The sequence below is a fragment of the Gymnodraco acuticeps genome, unplaced genomic scaffold (genome assembly GCF_902827175.1).
Source record: "Gymnodraco acuticeps unplaced genomic scaffold, fGymAcu1.1, whole genome shotgun sequence".
Lineage (NCBI taxonomy): Eukaryota > Metazoa > Chordata > Actinopteri > Perciformes > Bathydraconidae > Gymnodraco > Gymnodraco acuticeps.
The window spans coordinates 623,093-643,559 of NW_022992149.1; the positions used below are offsets into that span (position 1 = coordinate 623,093).

A 20,467-nucleotide genomic window follows, 5' to 3' on the forward strand; every position below is an offset into this window, starting at 1 on the left:
GATGTCCTATCCAATAAAGAATATTCCAAATGTTCTAAAAGGCTACTATGTGAGGTGGCAGTGAACACTTTGAAGCTCACTGTCAGCTTCTTGAGAAAACAACGCCTACACAGGTGTGTTCAATATCCCACGTGATTAGCCCCGTTGCCCAGGGTGACGTGGGCAGAGCTAAGAATTTCACGACATCAATTCAATTTACTAATCCTGAGCCAACATGTGACCTGTCTTTTAGTCTGTTTGAAAAACAAAGATGTTTCGCTATGGAAAACCAAATAATAATAATGGAATCCTTTACCAGAACACTTCCAATAACAGAATCATCAAAATCATTAAGAGGCGATCCAAAATAAAAACACAATGTAGTCTTGTCTTTAAAATAAGTATCATCTTCCAGTTGTAATTGTCTCTGTACCAAAAATGTGAAAATAAAGCATATGCAGTACAATAATGAATGTGAAAGGGTCAGATGAAATTACTTGCAGGGTGCAATGCTATTGACTTTAGTTGAAGGAAGAGTTTATGAGCAAACTTTGTCACTTCAGGGTCCTTCGATCTTGCCAAACAATGCAGGGCTTAGGAGATAAGGAATATATATTTATGATATTTAAAACCTAAAAGCCATATCAAACAATAAGCTCTTAAAGTAAATGCATTTTCAATATTTTAAAGGTCCCATGTCATGGCCAGGCCCATTTCTACTGATCATAATTCCATTGTTGAGGTATACTAAAATAGATTTATATTGTGCAATTTTCCAAACTCACATTGGTTTCTCATACAGCATCTCTGTAAAGTATGTATGTGTATTCACCGATATTCACTCTCTGCCCTTAACGGCTTGTTGGAGCTCCTGCCCCCCCCCTCCCTGTGAGCCCAGTGTGCTCTGATTGGTCGGGACGTTGCGAGGCTCGCTGCTCAGTGAACTGGCTTCATGGCTGGCTTACTGGTGTGGTTTCCGGGTCGGCGATACAGCGAGACAGCGCAAAACTCATCCTGAGCACACACAAACACTCACAGCCGAAGTAAAAACAATAAGTGTGGCTTGATATTGAGTAAGAAAAAGGTTTATAAACGCTGTGAGAATGGGTCTGCGGAGAGCATTTCTCCACGATCCCAACTCGTCTATTACCAGCATTCAGGGAGCTCTATGCAAGTCAATGGGACTCCCTGTTAGTTGAAAATGTACGCTAAAGGTCCTGTTGTGTGAGGAGCTCCGCGGATTGGTCCATTTTGGTTCCGGGAAGCGCATGACGTCATGCGGTTCCCGGAAGAAACAAATGGAAAAAGAAAAATCTCCAACGAGGCGTTCTGGGGCAGCATAGACAGGTCTTTTCTGTGCTAGTTTTACTCGCTACAGGGTGTACTTTGAGGGTTTGTGACTCTGCAGACCGTTTACATGAATAAAAACCTTCATAACACAGGGGGGACGGGTAATAACCAGAAAAGCATGACATGGGACCTTTAATATGATCATGTCATTTGATGGCGATAAACTATAGTAGCAAGATTATAACCTCCATGTTGTGGGATACATAATAAATTATGTGGGTGCCAAGGGGCTCACTTTACCTACAGTGGGGGCTATTTGTGGGGTATTATCAGTTTACCCTACAAGGTACAACAAAGCTAACAATTTAATCAAAAACATTCTGTTAAAACCCTTGCAGGTATTGGAAGAAATCTAACACATTTAAATCCTCAGCATAAAGATGCCGTATGAGATAGGACTGAACATTTCTGATCCTCTAGCCTACACATTTAATATTATCTTTTATTATTGACAGTATTGCATACATTTCCTTCAAGCAACAGGTGTGGCAACCCAATAAAAGATAACTAACTGATTATCTTTTTCCAGGGAGTGCCAATATAGATAATAGAAAAGGACAGAGGTAGAACAACTCCCAGGTTTGAGTGATACAGTGTCTAGCCCTGGACATATTTACTATGGTATTTAAAAAATATATCACATAAGACATGCCGTTTAATCCTTGATTGAATTGCTTTATTTTCATTTTTTAATCGATGTAAAAAGTTCAGACAACAAAGTGTAATAGTGAAGAAACTCAATGTGGCATTTGTACTTTCCAAAAAATTATATTGATCCTGAGTAAGTAGTAATAAATGATAACATAACATCACATTCAATAATTAATATATTTCTGGTTATGCCATTGTTTCTTTGACTTATTGATAACTCAGTGAAACTCAGTGTTTAGAAAACTGAGGAACAAGTCATACAGCGATCATTTTGGTCCTCAGTGTAAAGGTTAAAAAAATGCAAAAAATATATTGATATTTTTACAACAGTCATACATATATGAGTTAGACATTGTAAATGTTTATAACATTAATGGACAAATTTGTTTTATATTTGCCTTTTTATTAAGTATTTAAAAATAAAGTAATATACAAGTCATATAGAGATTGTATTGGACCTAATGGATAGGTATAAATGATAATAAAGTAAAAAGAAAAGTCATACAGATATTATATTGGACCTCAGACAGTTTTAACCGTTTACAACTTTTCAAAGAAAATCTTGATATTTTCATAAAAACTCATACAGACAATAAATTGGTCCTCACTTTGAGTAGTTGTACATTTGTAGAACAATAATAAAAAATACAAAAAAAGTAATAGAGTTTAAAGTGATCCCAAGTCAGTGGTCATAAACGATAACTTTGAATAAATATAACTTCCTTTGTTTCATTTCCATAACAAAATAATAGAGGGCCTATGGGTCCTCCTGAGTGAGTAGTCAAAACTCTTCAACAATACTCAAAATATCATATTTCCATTTCCATTACAATGGCCTTTCATTGGCTTCAGAAACTCAATGTGGCATTTGTACTTTCCAAAAAAAGTGGAACAGGGATTATATTGATCCTGAGTAAGTAGTAATAAATGATAACAGAACATCACATTCAATAATTCATATATTTCTGGTTATGCCATTGTTTCTTTGACTTATTGATAACTCAGTGAAACTCAGTGTTTAGAAAACTGTGAGGAACAAGTCATACAGCGATCATTTTGGTCCTCAGTGTAAAGGTTAACATGCGAAAAAATATATTGATATTTTTATAACAGTCATACATATATTATATTGGTCGTCACAGTTAGAAATTGTAAATGTTTACAACAATGCTGAACAAAAAAAATTATAATTGCATTTTTAGAAAGTATTTAAAATAAAGTAATAATATATAAGTAAAACAGAGATTATATTGGACCTAATGGATAGTTATAAATGATAATATAGTAAAAAGAAAAGTCATACAGATATTATATCGGACCTCAGTGAGTTTTAATCGTTTATAACATTTCAAAGAAAATCTTGATATTTTCATAAAAAGTCATAGAGACAATAAATTGGTCCTCACTTTGAGTAGTTGTACATTTGTAGAACAATAATAAAAAAATTCAAAGTAATACAGAGTTTAAAGTGATCCCAAGTGAGTGGTCATAAATGATAACTTTGCATAAATATAACTTCCTTGGTTTCATTTCCATAACAAAATAATAGAGGGTCTATGGGTCCTGAGTGAGTAGTCAAAACTCTTCAACAATACTCAAAATATCATATTTACATTCCCATTACAATGGCCTTTCATTGGCTTCAGAAAGTCCCTACATTACACACACATTTTATGTCAGCATTTTGACTGATATATGTTCTTTTTAAACAAATGGTACTATTATTTTCTTCAGAGTAATGTTTTAATATAAGAATATGTCTAATGTCATTTTACATGTCGAAGAAACCTAAATTAACTCTACCAACATGACGTGTCAGTTTGTCTTGAATCCCTAATTTACATATTCCTTGACTAAACTCAGAAGCTCAGATGCGCTCTCCAGTGCCAACAACGCATTCTCTGGTTTGAACTGCTCATTTGGAATATGGGGAAATGGATGGCAGTTTGGATACTGAGTATTTTTGTCGTCCACTCCCAATGCCTTCAGATTCCTCACTATTTGTGGAAGAACTCTCAGTTTGAGGTTGTAGAGGGAAACTTGTGCTGCAAGGGATAGAATGGAGCTGCTGGTGGGATGCTGACCATCTCTCTTATACTTTGCAGCTGTGAGAGACTTTTCCACTGCTTGATGGACTTTGAACAGACACCACTCTGTGCTCGCCCCACTAACATCTTTGTAGGCTGCGTCGAGATCACAGCGAGCTTGTCTTCTCCAACGTTGGGCCTCTTCTTTGTTTGGCCTTGGGACATTTTCATTATGCGTCCAAAAATTGTAGGAACGGTTTCTTCTGGAGAATCCGCCTCTAGCATTTCTGTGATGCCTGGCCTCCTGATTCCATTCATCATAGAAGTTCCTGAAGTCTGATCTTCCGCTTGAATAAGATGAGCCTGTATTTTGGCCTTTGCCCTTCCCTTTGCTGAGCTCAGCAATTTGATTCTGCAGGTATTTGAATGCCTCAGTGGCAAGATCAATGCAGTCAAGGTTTTTGTCAGGATGCCATCTAAGGTAAAGTCGTTTGATGGCTTTAAGCTTTTCCTCCTCAGGAAGAGTCCAAATCTCTTTTAAACATTTGTCAATTTCCATTTTAGCTTCTTCAAGAGAGGCTGGTGAGGATCTCGTAGAAGAGGAACTTGTAGTTGATGGTTTGGAAGAATGTGGCACAGCTCCTTCTAGTGGGACCATGTCCATGCAAGAAGTATCAGCAGATGTAGAAGCAGCAGAACTTCCTTTAGGTTCTGGTTTATTTTGTCGTTTAAACTGATACAGGTCCAGACAACTGACTTCAATGGGCTCATCTTCTCCAATTTCTATTTTGTATCTGTGTGAATATGGTCCCGACTGCCCAGGCAGTTCTTCAACAATAACTGCATAGATATACTTGTTGTTGGTGCTGTAGCCAACATACTCGCCCTCTTCAAAGTTATTGAGGATGTTCATGTCTAAGGAATCATGCCATTCCACTGGGATTTCTGTTCCAGGGGCTGGTTGATTGTGGAAAATGCTTTGAGTTTCAGCACTGTCCAGGATCCCATTCTTAGCAAGAGTTTCCAGAACATCTTGCATATTGTCACACGTGAGAAGGTGTGCGAGGACCAGAAGCTGTTTCGATTCCAATATGTTACCTAAAAGAGCATTAATCTCCTTTGTCAATGTCATATTGATGTCACTTATCACCCTTTGAATCGTGTTGTTGTTGTGTTTCAAGTAAAATATGCAACCTTGTTGCTCTTGTTTGACAAAAACATCGGTTTGAGAGGCAGTCTGGTGTAGTGGTTGTTGATTCACCCAAAGCTCAGTTTTTAGACTATTGCAACAGACAATCTGAATGCTGCCAAAAGTCTTCTTGCACATCTCAGTAGCATCATCTTGTGTTATTTCCCCCTTGGACTGGTCTCTGATAAGACAAATGAGTCCATGTATAAATGCTTCTGAGGACAAATGTCTGTCAAACCATCCACTAAATTCACAGTCAGCACCAAGTTCACAAAGCTGCATGTCTGATTCCACTACTTTCTCCTCAGTGAATTGAGACAGCATATTAGGCTTAAAAGTTTGAGGCAGCAATCGCAGCAACCGGTGATGCTCATACACGTCATTGCCTAAGTGACACTCACTTAGTTTCTCAAGCAACAAAAACTTATTGTCCAGCGCTTTTTCCAACCTTTTGCTCTCAAACACTGTATCATTGTAGTAGAGTTTGCAGGATGGGTATACTTTACCATCTACTGCAGGAAGATACAAAGTCATTGAATTATCAACAAGGGACTGGTTTTCTTCAGTTTTGATTAACAGGAAAAACTGCTCAACAGCACGTTTCACAGTTTTTTGTTGGTTTGGGTTAAGATGAGGTTTCTCGCAGGAATCAGCATAAACTGCCGCCAGAACATTACAATACTGCACTGCTGTAGGTTTGTCCTTCACACCAATTTGCTTGAAGAACTTTGAAAACATGACATCGTTAGGAGAAACTTTGTACAAATACGGTCTGAACTCGCGCTCGTGCGGGAGTGAAAAAGAAGTATCATCAGGCTTTGCAAGTTCTTTGTCCTTTTCAACCAAAACCACAGGAAGACCAGCCAATGTTTGGACTTCAAACGTGTTTACTTGCAGGTATGTATATGCACTTCGAAAAACCTCAGCACGGGTTTTGATCAACTTTTGATCTTTACAGGGCGACTGACAGATGTTCCTCATGTTACTGATGACACAGTTTGGCGGTGGTTGTTCATGAGCTCCAGCTTTATTCATCTTTTCCAGGACTTCCTTTGACTTATAAACAGGTAGATGTATAATTGGCATTGAGGACCAAATCAGTTCTTGATGCTTGGCTTCAGTGTCTATCAAAGACCCCCTGATTTTAACGGCAGTTGTCTCAGCCACAAATGGTTGGTGGTAATTTTGCAATTCTTCTTTAATTTTCACAGGAAAAATGAACTTGATGTCAGCCATTTCCTCCAAAAACATTTCCTTTTCGTGCTTGTCCTTAATCTGTATATTCAAGGCTGCTTTGAATATTAAGGATGACTTTGGTTCCAAATCTTTAAGGTCACCATTTCCTTTTGCTTCTGATTCTAACTGGTGTGCAAAGTGAATTATGTCATCTTTTGACACAACATGCTTCATTCCAAGGTCTCTCAGTAACTTCTTTGGGTCTGGTAGAAAAAGCCCTTCACACAACTCAGTCCAAAATCTCTCAGGCACAAACCTCTCTTTGGGCAACATTTTTTTGTACAGCTCAACATTCTCATCAAAGAAGTATGATGCCTTCTCCAATGTGCCTTGATAATTGGCAATCAATTGCACTGTCTTCATTGAGGAGATGATTGTTTCCCTACACTCACAATGAATGAATTGTGGTGTCAGTAAGAGTTTGAGGCAGTGAAGCTTCTGCATCCCAGTGAGTGTGTGTACAACAGGCAGAATAAACTTCATGAAATATTTCAAATCAGTCATTATTTGGATCTTCAATGTTTCTGCTAGACTGATGTTTGCATGACTGTATTTGAGAAAAATGCTGTTGCTGTCAGATAGGGAGAACAAATCCGGAAATGTCTTTGAATATGTGCTGTTGAGGATGAATACTTCTTTAGGTCCATCAATCCTTACTCGTTCACCATGTATAGTTTCAAATATTGGCAAGGATTTTAGCTTTCTTTGATATTCTTGTTTGTCTTTGGACTTGGATACTCCAGACTGCAGGTCACACTGAAGCTCTTTCAAATCCTTATTTGAAAGCTGGGAAAACTCTGAGTGGGTTATGTTGTAGAGCTGCTCCAACACAGAGCTTTTATCATTCACATCCATAAGTTCAGAGTAAAGAAGTAAACGTTGGTCTACATGCATCTCTGTACTTTCAAGCGCCATAAAACCAAGTTTAAAAAGGATGCCTGATATGTCCTCTCCAGAGGTGCTATTAAGCACACTCGGCATGTCTTTCATTGTTTTCAGGAAGTGTTTGTTGTTCAACCTTGGACACACAACAGGTAAAATGCAGCAGTCGCTGAAGAGCTGCCTAACATCACTTAATGTAAGGCTTTCTTCATCACCATTAGATGGTGCAGGTTTAATTTCACTCGTGAAGAACTTCCAAAGGGGTTTCAACCACTTCAACATTCTCTTATTTGGGACATGAAGACCACTTTGTGGATCAACTTCACATTTCTGAAGAAGTTGCTGAATTAACGGCTTCAGATATTTTGCTGCACAGGGAACTGTCAATCTTTTGACAAGGTTTAAAGTTCGTAGAGCATCAATGTTCTCTCCGTTTGTCTGAAAGTCTGCAAATTGTTCCTTGTCGGCAGAGAACAGACTCTGATAACTCGATATCAGTTTGGGAGATTTGGAGTCAAACACTCTCAAAACGTTATCACTTGTGAGAAGAAGTGGAAGTCCATTGAGTGTAATGGAGTTGTCTTCTGCTGTCTTTTTAAAGTCTTTTAAGCAGAAACTCAAGAGCTCCGAACATCTTTTTCCATCTCTGATCAAGGTGGCAGTTATGGGCAGGGGTAAATCCTTGTCTGTTCTGGTCGGGTCATTGACGGGTATTTCTCTCAGGAAAGTCTGCACACTTGAAGGATTCACATCTCTTACTGCAATGCCTGCGGATCTGAAACTTTCCCAAACATTTTGCATTAAAGAAGGTACCAATGTCATTCCAAGATCTTCCAAAATTGGCATTATCCTGTCTGTTTCCGAGTCTGTGAGATAAGGTGCCTTAGTGGTTTCATTTTCTCTGACATTACACCAGTGACAAAAGGTTGTCTTCAATTCTCGGCCTGCAACATTGCGTGTTGAACTCCTCAAAACTGGAATCACATCAAGACCCTTTTCTTTAATTGATCTGTAAACCTCATGTATCATTTCATGCCAATCCTGGCCAACATGTTTGGACACGTTTGGCCAAAAACACAAGTAGAATGACTCAAGACTTGCATAAGTGGTTTTCTTTTTTGCAAAGTGGTGGCAGATGTACTGAAGGAGATCAGCATAAAGTGGAGCAATGAGATTCTGTTTCAAAGATTCATTCCAGTTAGATTTTAGACTTTGCCCATCTTCTTTCCAAAGGCCTCTCCTGGCAGAATCTACCTCAAAGTTTGCGTTGACATGCACTGGCAGTCCAGTTGTTCCTGGCAAAGGAAGTGAACAAAAGGCTTGTCCACACATGTTGCTAGGTGGGGCTTCACCAGAGAACTTTGAGCTCACAAGCGCCGCGATTGCTGCTTGAGGAAGTTTTTTTGGAAGTGTTTGGTCTCCTTTGCCACTGTTTTTGAATGTCCCAAACTGTTCTGCAATGATCCATTTACTTTGTCTTTTATCGGAGGTTGAAATGAGTGCACTGTATATAGCCTTGTCTGGCGTGATTGGTTTGTCGGATTGCAGCGCACTTTGTTGAAGCTTAACAAAAGCATCTTTACTTTCTCTGCTTATCTGTGGTAGGCCTTTTTCAACCATAAAGATTGTTTCGAGTATCCCAGAATGTTCATCGATTTCATGGACCTCTATTTTGCAGATGTTTTTCAGAAACAGAATCAGTCCTTCAGGATCTTCAGAGAGTGCAGAGCAAAGTTCGTTCATGTCATGGTCTGTGACTTCCTGCAGTGATATTTTAGAGCTGTTTGCCATGGTACCGATCCTTAAGGGTAATCTGAACATGGTGCCATCTTTCAGGGGAAATTTGTCTGGAAGAAAGGATTTGTAGACATCCATGTACATGTTCTTAAAAGTGTCAGCTAGTTTATAGCCAGTGCCAGCTGGTGGTTTGTCTGAATGACCATCAATGAATTTTTTATTGGGATCAGAAATGCAGAGTAGTTTATCTCCAGTGAGGATGGAGGGGCAGTCAGTCAGATGGTAAACAGAGTTGAATCCTACTCCGTATTTCCCTGTCTTCCCTGGAGAGTTGCGCTTTCCTCCTTCTCCCAGCTGTTGGATGCCCTTCAGGTCATCATCAGAAAACACTTTGTTGTTGAAAACACACAGTGCTGGACCCTGCAGTTCGTTCCATTTCTCTCCAAAGGTTTTTTCTGTGCCATGCTGTCGTTTGTCCCAAACAAAGTGAATTTCGGTTGCCTCTGCATCATCAGCATTTTGGATAAGCTCTTTAAGGATATCTTTCTTTGATGGATAGGCTGAAATTATGTTTTTAATTCGAACAGTTAGTTGTTCCTGCTGTTCAAAATGAAAAGTAAATGGTGAAATGTTCTCAACTGTATAGTTTTGCAGGGTATCATGCCTTGTTGTTTTGATTCCAAAGTGACAAGCCATAGCACGTTGGATATCCTTGTGACATAATGTCACACCTGGATCAACTGCCCTCCATGGGCTGTCATTGAAAAACATCTCACTTGCAGGTTGTAGAACATCATGTTCATTGGGTATCAGACAGTTGGTTGTCTCATCTTTGGCCTCATATATTCCTCTGAGAATTGTGAGACAAATCAAAAGGTCTTTCTTTGGCAGGGTCTTGTTGCCATGCTGAGAGTGTATTTCCTGCAGCACAGTTAGAAACCGACTGGTTGTAATTGTTTTTAGTCCAAACTCCTGAAGCAACTTCTTGTATGGCAAAAATTCATTTGGAACCTTCCTAATATAAGAACTCAGATCAAGATTTCGTGGGTAGTCTAGAACCAGATCCTGTGGTGATACAAACTGGTCGTGGCTCCACAGCCAGTGTGTATCTTTTTTCATCTTTCTTGAAAATTCATTTATGTGGTCTTGCATGTGTTTGTAAATGCTATGCAGCTTTCTTTTAAAATCCACATTTGTGTCAGGATCAGTCATTTTCTGTGCTTTTGATGTCAGAGCAGACAAATTCTCTATCACTTTTTCAGGTGGGGGTAGGCGTTTGAGACCAAGTTGGCTGCTAACTCTGTCACTGAAAGTACCCAGAGGCATTACATGCTCAACAATGTCCGCATAATCAGAATGTCTTGTTTCATCAGGGCAGAAGAAACAACTTCTCTGAGATGTGTCATTGCCGTACGTTTTATCATTACCAGGCTTAGTACATGGGATCCATTTTAGCATGTTGATGCAATGAAGCTGCTCAGGAGAAAACTTAAACAGATCATTAGTATCCAACATCTTCAAGAGCACCTGAGCTCTATTAAGAGCCTCAGTTTGAGAGTCAACATGCGCTTTGTCAATCAGTGTGGCAGCATGCACGAAGTGCTCCGGTGACACATCTACTTCTTGGTTTAGTAAGCCAAGATCAGTTAGGCTTTGAAGCATCTGCGATGTGCCAGTGTAAAGAGGTGGAGGGAAGAAATCTGACTCGAAAATTACTTTAAAGGTTTTAATTCTTGGATCAAAAAAGGCTGAGGGTTTTTTCAGTTCTCCATTCACTTCAATGAAGCTCAAATCCTTACATCTGTGTTTCAAGGTCTGATTTTGAGAGAAAAGGATAGCTCCATGCTGTAAAATCCAAGTCATGATTTTCTCAGTGTCTTCTCTTCTGCAAGCCCTGCTCTCAATACAGTCAATAAGGAGATGAGCTGCTTCAGCAGTGTCCAAAAGTTGAACTTTGAGCAGCTGTAACAATCTGCGATCAGCCTCAGTTGCACACCGCACAACTGAATCAGGCATAGGGAAATCTGTTGGTACTTTTAGACCAGACATCAGAAGCACAGCCTGTTTTGATTGTGCTGCAACACATGATCCATTCATGGTTTGAAACAGAGGCAACTTTGAGAGTAAATCTTTCTCAGTGACTGCGAGACAATCAAGACGAGAGAGATAATCTTTCAGTTCTTCTCGTGCTCCGTGAGAGGCAGTTTTGAGATCTCTGATGAGATTATGAGAATCTAGGTTCACCAATAATTTCATGACACTCCTTGGAGATGGGCCCAGCACATATGTGTCAAGGTCTTCATGTTTGAGCCAGTCGTTTTCTCTTACCACTGTGCCACCAAGTTTGTTCACCAACTCAGTTATTTTTTCTGGCAAGGTCATCTGCTTCCTTTTCTGAAAAATTAAGGTTGTCTTCTGCTCTAGTATAGCTAGTGATACTGGCTGACTGACTGACAGGGGACTGACTGGTATCAATGGCAATCCAATGAAATTACTTAACTCTTTGAAGTGAGTGTTGAGAAATGTCCAGAACTCTTGGAGCCACTCTAAAGGTGGATGTTGATTGCTGCTGACATCCCAGGTAACATGCCCCTTGCTCATCTGCTTCCAGTCCTGTGGCAAAAACCTCTTTGTATATTCAGCCACCCGTTTTGCATCAATGTTGATGACCTTGAAAATATCTGAAAAATTGGTTTAAATACATTCATTAGTGAGTGAATACATACATACATATGACAGATGTTATGCATTTTTAAATCACTATACTATAAAATGATTTGTCTTACTTTCTCTGGCCAGTTCTTTCAGGTGGGCACTGCAGGCTGGACGGAGATCATCGGGGATGAAGAGGTGTTTGCAGAATGGTAGCAAGACTCTGGACAAAGGATACATTTGTTGAATCGGCATGTAACAAAAACAAAGAAATTTGTATATCATTTAAGTTGAGATGCATTCAATATATTTTGCAATAAATACAATTGTATTGTGTTTACCAATCTGTACTTATTCTAAGATTGGATTTGGGCAACATTTAAACTTAGTATAGATTTAGTAGTAAATAAGAGAAAAAACATATAAAAAGAAAATAAACCTACCTTGGAAATTCATTGCTGTCAATCAAAGCAGTGTCCTCCTCTCTGTCTGTGAACGATCTGAAGGAGCCATCGTTGAGTGGAAGAAGCTGAAGACCTTCCAGTTCTCTGTATTTTTCATCACTTAAAATGAACTCCAAAAGGCAGAGTTTGTCATGTTTAGAGATAGTGTGCACGTCATTCCTGCGGAGCGAGCCCCTTATAAAAGCTGGAGTCACGTGTTTTAGGGTGTCTAGGTTTGGATAGGCCACATTTATAGCACTTGCAACACTACCTGGTAAGGTGACAAGATTTTCTCCACAGGAAACCAAAGTCCTTTTAATTGATGCTAATATGTCACTGCTTGTTGGAGCATTACAGGGGAACACAGCTTCTGATGGAGTGATAAACTCTCTTTCATCTTTGGCAAGAGAGAGGACAGCCAAATTCTGCCTGAATAAGTGATCAAGAACATCCAGAGCAACGGCATACCATTTGCGTTTGTGCTTTATCTGGGCAATATCTGGCCACAGATCGTACACTGAAGAGACAGGCAGATTATCTTGTTGTGCAAGCTTGATAGCATCTTGAATGATCATGATGTATGCCTGTGGAAGCACCTCCTTCATCAGCAATTCATTCCACACCGCATGTTCGTCATGTTGCTGGTCTTCCTCTTTCCACTTGATCTCTCTTCTGTTGTCTGTGAGGCCAAAACACGCGTTGATATAAACTGGGAGTCCGGTCTTATTGGATTCATTGTTTGGTAGGGGGAGAAAGCAGCTCAATCTGCTCTCACTACTGTCTCTCTTCTCACCACAAGGGAATGCCAAGTCAACTTGAGGGAAAAAGCTCACCTTTTTCGCAAGTGAATCAAGATGTTCTACATTTCCTTCTTTCATGGTACATGTTGTTAAAAGCCATTTTGTTTCTTTGTGGTCTTCTGAGTTGAGGGTTATTACTTTGAATCTTGTTGAACTCTCAATGATTGAATCGTCTTCTGACTCCAGAACGACATCTGTGGATATTGAGGATTTCACTTCAAGTCTGGGTTTAACGGTGCCATCGATGTTGATATGTATCAAGGAAACAGAGGTCACGTTTTTCAGGAACAGGAGGCTTAAATCTGCATCCGCAATGAAGCTATCAAAAAGCTCAACCACCCTGTCAGAGTCATAGAGATTATCTGAAATATCTGATACCTCTTTGCGCAAAGGGAACCTGAAAATTGTCCCGTCAAAGTGTTGATCCTCGTTGATGACTGTTGACCATTCTTTTCTGCCAACGAGCGAAACTATATCTCGAAAAGGTTGAAACTGGTCATGCATCTCTATTAGAGCTTCCTGGTGTTTTGTATCATCCAAAGACCACAGAAAACCGCTATTTCTTTGTCCAAATATTTTTTCCTGGGGGTCCATCATGCCGAGGTGATTTGAACTGAATATACTGGGCACATCTGTGAAGAAAGTGGATCAACATTGTCATATTAAGTAACTCTGCATTTTCTCTAAGAACTCAAACTTAAACTGAGACAAACTATCTTTATGTAGTTTTACCTGTTATGTGGTAAACAGAGTTGAAGCCGATTCCAAACCTCCCAACTTTGTTTGGGTCATTGCACTTGACACTCCTCCCTGCCTTCTGAATTCCCTCCCAGTCCTCATCAGTGAAGGCTGCATTGTTGTATGCATAAAGAGCAGAGCCTTTGAAGGAAAAAAGAAAAATTAGATTTGATGAAAAGTGCTTTAAACATTAGATCAGAGCATTTGTGCATGTTCTTTAATTTTCTTCGGTCTCTATAATTGCTTGTTTTGGATGCTATCCATATATTAAATGGGCTGGAAATATAGGAAAGGCTGAGGGTGTAAACATATGTTTCTGCTTTTACAGTGCTCTCGATTTCAAATTGAGAACCTTTGATTGATTTCAGTAATATAGTAATGTTGTGGTGTTTAGTTTAATGTGGTGACTACTATTTACTGTATATGTTACAGGTAACATAAAATGCAAAAACTGCCTGTAACGGTCTGAGAAATATTTATATTTGGATGTTCATGTGTGTGCATTTCTTATCAATTTATGATTTAGTCAATTTGAGTGTAATTAGACAATTGTAAAATGTAGAGTATTATCTGGATAGCGAAATGTAGAATTGTTCACATTTGGGATGTGGTCGGTGAGTCACATGACCAGTCAGGTCAGAAGGCATTGCCATGGCAACGCATGCCGTTGGCATAATCTACAGCAGGGGTTCCCAACCCCCGGTCCACGGACCGGTACCGGGCCGCGGAGGTGTTACTGCCGGGCCGCGAAATAGCTGTGAGTTTATTGTAATAGTCAATTTATTTATTTTTTACGCACCTATACCAGTCATATTATTTCATCCAAAACATACAAAATAAATCAAAATTGGTTAGCATAAGGTCTCAGCCTCTCGTGCGCAGAGAAAGTTACCGGTGCGCCAATAGGAAGTGGAGCACACAGGAGACAACCGTTTCATCGCAGACCGTTATGTTTATGTGGGGAAATGGCAGTGCAGACATTATTTGAGATATATTTCGAACTCAGACTTCATTTTAAGGACATTGCGGCCAGGAGTGTAGAGCTATTTTTTTTATTTGTAAAACCTCCTTCACTTCATGAAATGACTGCAGCATCAGGAGACAGCCTCTGAGAAGTGCAGCACCAGCGCGACACACCGCCTTCACTGTGTTCCCCATAGCAGGCTGCTACGTTTCAACCACACACACCTCTACACACACACACATCGAACGGCCCGATTATTCCTCCTATTACTCGTTGTATGAAGGAAATGTCCGGTCACAAAGGCGCATGATGTGTGTGTGTGTGTGTATGTTCGGTGTGTTTGTGTGTGTCCAACAACGGCATTTGTTTTCAAATTACCATGAACAGTAATTTACACACATCTGGCCAACTCCATATGGTGTTCCCAAAAGAAGTTAATTTAATCTTCATCTCGATGTAGTGCTAAATGCTGTCGGAGTGCACCGGAACGAACGCCCCGGTATGATTTTATTATGGCTGGCAAACAAGCCCAGGGGTCTCACTGACATTTCAGTTATATCAATATGTGTACAGTGGTCCTAATTTGTTTTAATTGTATGCTGGTTTTAAACTTTGTTAATATGTTTTGGATGCATATTGTTCTATTATGTGTTCAGGCTGTTACATACAATTAGCCACTGTTGCCACATCTATTAGGCTATATTATATTATATGTTATATTAATATTTGTAAAGCGGTCCTAATTTTTTTGTTTGAATTGTATCCTGGTTTTAAACGTTGTTAATATGTTTTGGATGCATATTGGTGTTTCTTCAGGCTGTTAAATACAATTAGCCTCTGTTGCCACCTGCTGGTGAGTAATATTAAAATCAGTTAAAATTGACAACCGGTCCGCGAATAGTTTTTAATGTATCTGCCGGTCCTTGGCACAATAAAGGTTGGGAACCCCTGATCAACAGCAGTGTTTCTCAAACTTTTTCATACCAAGGACCACTTAACCAATACAAAAACACTCGCGGACCACCTAACTCCACACATATCCAAAATCACATTGTTTTGAACAGATTACAAATCGCCTGAAAATGGTACAAACCAGTGGCAACATGTGTGATGAAGATGTTGCGCTGGGCTATAGCATGCAATCGAAAGTTAAAAACTTAAGCTCGCTCCATAGCGGATATATTCCCGTGAGAGTGCGGAAAACTTAAATTAATTAATTTAACATTTGAAATGTTACCAATATACTCACAGACCACTAGTGGGCGCTCGCGGACCACTCTTTGAGAAGCACTGATCTACAGGGTTCAAGAGTTATCTTTTGTTGATATGTGTTCATATTTAGTGTGTGCTTTGATTTTGCTAATGTGTTAGGTGTTACGATTTAATGTAAACTTTCAACTGTTAATTTCTTATAGTTTAAACGTTGTCTTCGGAGAAAGAGACCGAGAGGGAGAGAATAAACCTTCAAAAAAGACATCAGTATGTTCGTGGCCTTATTTATTGGACCGGTGTAGCTACACTGCCTTAACTGATGAAAATAAACGACATAGCATTTTAGACCCTGATGCCATCTTATCAAGTGATCATGTACTTAAGGGTCGCTCGAAGTCTGAGAAGCCTGGTATTGACAAAAAAGAGGAATTGAGTGGTAATGAGAAAAAAATACTTAACACCCATCCTCTTTGGTAAACCAAACTGGACTATGGGAGGAAACCCACATGAAAACAAGCATATCTTAAAGACTCCAAAGGGGGAGCTGAGCAGGACTGACATTTGAGTATTACACCTTTTAATTAGAAGCCTCAACACTATGTCGTCAAGCTACCTCTCCTTTATCCTTTAAATGTATACAAACTGATGTTGATAACCACTATAGAGCATGGCTATTTTATGAACATTATTACATTAACATAACACTACAGTGGGACTGGATCCAGCTCTCCCCTGAGCCAAAGATTGGCACACTATCCCACTGCGCCACAACCTCCCCATCCCACATACCTTGGTATTTTCCCAATTCATCAGTCCACAGGCGCTCAGTCCCATAGCTTCTGTCATCGTGTATGAAAACCACTTCCGTGGCTTTAGCATCATCTGCATTCTGAATCAGCTCCTGTTGACAAATAAATAAAAATAAATGACCATTAACAGAGCATGACAAGCTCCAAATCGGGGCTACAAAAGAGCAAAGTTAACGCCCCTGCACACTGCACGCCCCTGATTCGGCATTCACTCACCTGTCTGATGGTTTTGTGGTATAATACCCCTTTATCATTCTTATTAGTACATAGTGTTGGGTAAAATTTGAGCATTTAACCCACCTTCAAAATTTGTCCACCATCTGGATATCGTCGTAGAATATCTTGTAGGTAGTCAATGAAGGGCGGTGCTGTTGCCCCGAAGGACGTTCTGAACCAAACATGAGGATAAAAGAGTGATGAACAAAAGTGAAAATCAGGGTGAGTCTTCTTTAAACAAGGTATGAAGAGCTGGAATTTGAAACAAGTTCAACCAGCAGATACTTTTGACTCATCTTTAGCCGAAGTGTTTACTTGAAGTAAGATGAGGATGATATATATGTTGCCAAGAAAATGTATTGCGACCCATAATATTAAGTATATTATTTGTGACTTTGACCTCTAATACACAATGAATTGATAAAATGCCACTAAAACGTGACTGGTATGGAGACGAATTTTGAATTGTGTAGCATGTGTTCAATTAATGTGTGTCATTTATACATGTGTTGTGTATAATCAGTCACGCAAATAAGCTCTACACCATCACACAGCACTTTGAATAACAACATGATGGTGCTTAGGAAGTTTAAAAAGTGAGAACAATAATGTACAATTGAATATAAGGTGATATTTTTTTCCCATACAAAATCAAAACACTAACATGTATGAAATGTGTCTTTAGGGTGAGTTACTAAATCTGTCCAGGGACTACAGATGAAAAATAGCCTCTTGGCTATCTCTGGCACATTTACAGAAATGTTCATTAATGTGCACTGTCCCTGTTAAATAAATGAATAAATAAATAAAAAAGCACTCCAAAAAACAAATCAGGGTACTCCCTGGGCTGCGGGTTAAGAGACAGTTGAAACTCACCGACTTCTTTTCTTAGTATTCAAACCTATCCCTCCTGGCAAAGATGCTGTAAGAGATTTAAAAAAAAATTGCATTAGCTTGCAGGAAAAAACATCCCTTTTTATTCATATGTGATGACCACACCCGCTGGCACACATATTAGAAATGTCACAAGCTCCTCTGCACATACTTTAGTTTTCTATAGTACAATCTCTCCTCCGTTGAGTTGTGTTGACCTCAAACCCATTGCACACCAATCAGCAGATACATAATGACACATTGCTTTTGTTTCATGCTTCATACAGGTAGGGTTTTCAATGTCATTGGTAGAATGTTAGTGTCTTGTTTTAGTGCACCTTAGTTGTTTTTTAAACAGCACAAGCAAAAGTAGGTGTGAAGGTTGTTTGTTTTTTTAAATCACAAATTAACACAGACACCTTTCAGAACACACTTTTGTTTTGCTAGATTGAGTGCACACAATCTTGTCAAATGTATAAGGTGTTAAATGTGTTAAATGTTAACCAAACTTGTAAATTACCTTTAATATGTCTAACTATATTTTAAATGTGTTACCTTTTTATAGAAGTGATTATCTTTCTATGCCAATATGTTCCTATGATAAAGTTCTCGTTTTGCACTTTTATTTTGGTAGTAATAAAATCGGGACTCTTATTTTGAAGGGACTTTTACCGGAAGTTAATGGTCAACGGGCACTTGTCAAACATGAATAATGAAAATGACTGATAGATGACGGAGAAATGAACATATAATAATTAGTTACATTGGGTATTTAGCACCTCGCTGAGAAGGGCACTAGAATTTTTATTATTTTATTTTATACGTTGATTGATATTATGTGGTTTAATTTTGTGGTTTTGCAGTTTTGTGTGTAATGTGTTCCGCTTCGTTAGTTAGGGGGCAGTAGTGAGCTATTTGTTACAACGGAGCTTGTCAGCTAACATAAAGAGTAACTCTAGTTCATATGGGTTAAAACTATGTGTGATTTAAAATAACACGCTACAAATTAATTAATGCTTATTCTGGTCAAGTTCAGTTAAAAAGGTAATGTTTCATGATGTATTGTCAATAGGTAATTGCATTATTTAGTTTTCATTAGAATAGGTTAACAAATACAAGGAATGGAACATGTTTTATCCCTGAGACAATGACTAATTATTGTGTTTTCTTTCGTTTTATAGCTCTTACGTTGGTAATGATTGTATACAAGCAAGGGTGTGCATGTGCAATAAACAGTTACTATCAGTTCGAGGGTATGACCATCATTCAGCCGGGGACGCTACAAAACTCCTGTCAGTTTCAAAAGAGTGAGCTGCCGAATCACACCTGCCTTAGTGGGGTGGATGATTGGACTGTGCCATTTTTGTAAAACCAAAGGGGTGTGAGCCACTTTACCTAAGCTCCCCTTTTTTAAGAAGAGCAATTTTTTGTATCTCCCCTGCACTCAAATATGGAGTGGCTAGCAATACATAATCACCCAAACGTTTTTTTATGTATTTATTGAATTTGTATCATTTTAAAGTTAGGAGATGAAGGCAGTCCAGGGATGTCCAAACTACGGACCAGGCCAACTGCATTAATAACATAAAAGTCAAAAACTAAACAAATTCTAAAAGTATAATGGCCCCTTGTCATCCCATTGTATTCTTAAATATATATATTTTAAACAATTAATCTGGTTGGTGCTCGCCAACCAGACTGAGCAGCAATCTGAGGCTTCTGTTTTAAGGAATAAGCTGCCAAAACTTTTTGTAACACATTTTTTTAATAATTTGTTTTTTCAACTTTACCTTCTCTTTTCCTGCAGCCTCTCTGTGGTGGATATTGCGGCTGTCTCACAAAGAATAAAGCCCAACCCCAAAGCAGGAAATGAACCAATAAAATGCAAATTATACATACAGGGATGGTGAATGAAGTATGAGCATGAATACTTTTTTTAAAAATCTGTATAAATCAGAACCTTTAATTTCACTGGTATCAAAATAGTCCTCTATAAAAATTGGTCGATTTCCTCATATATAGCCTAACCTAAAACATACTTTTATTTAATCAGATGCTAATAAAAATAACACAAAAATCAAAATGTAAACAACAGTAGGCCTACCTCATTCATATTTGAAGAGTTGTCCGTTCGGTTCAGCTTGTGCCAAGTTTGCCAAATAAATGACGTTTCATCAGTTCTCCTATTTATAAACGCTGCTGATGTCCAACCCCTAATCGTCGTTTCCCGGCACATACAGTGTGTTTCGTTTTACAAACAAGTCAAAAGCCATTTTGTACGAATCGAAACTTAAGAGGGCAGCAACATCAGTGCAAATCACAGATAGTTTCTTGTGAACTCCCCAATGAAACGAAACTTTTCTGAGGGACGAGGAAGTCACTGTAGGATAGTATCTATCCTTATACATTGATATTGACTTGGAATATACAATACATGCCCATCCATCATATACTTGGTGTTGTAAAGTTTGCACACACTGATTTAATGTTGGATCATTCATAACAATAATTTGTCCGGTATAATTCATTTTTAACTTAGAAGAAGAAAGAACACGGTATGTAAAATCCCTTGTTTATGTGCCATTATTCGCATTGTAACATCGCATTGTTAAGGGCGAAGCCAGGCCTACATTGTAGTGCCTGTTATTCAGTAAGTTAGTGTATTTCTATGCATCCATGGTGTTTCTGGTTTTCAATTTTGCATGCCGA

At 38.8% G+C, this 20,467-nt stretch overlaps 1 protein-coding gene across 1 annotated transcript; it reads right to left on the minus strand.

The window, feature by feature from the left end:
• Positions 1-1,978: 1,978 nt before the first annotated feature.
• LOC117538366 (sacsin-like) lies at positions 1,979-19,905 on the minus strand. Its single transcript, XM_034203980.1, has 9 exons — positions 19,863-19,905; positions 19,549-19,588; positions 17,762-17,807; positions 16,970-17,057; positions 16,650-16,761; positions 13,679-13,825; positions 12,147-13,578; positions 11,838-11,926; positions 1,979-11,732 (listed from the first exon to the last, which is right to left on the minus strand). Exons 1-9 carry the CDS (start codon positions 19,869-19,871, stop codon positions 3,814-3,816), a joined length of 9,882 nt encoding a protein of 3,293 aa, XP_034059871.1. The 5' UTR covers positions 19,872-19,905; the 3' UTR covers positions 1,979-3,813.
• Positions 19,906-20,467: the final 562 nt, after the last annotated feature.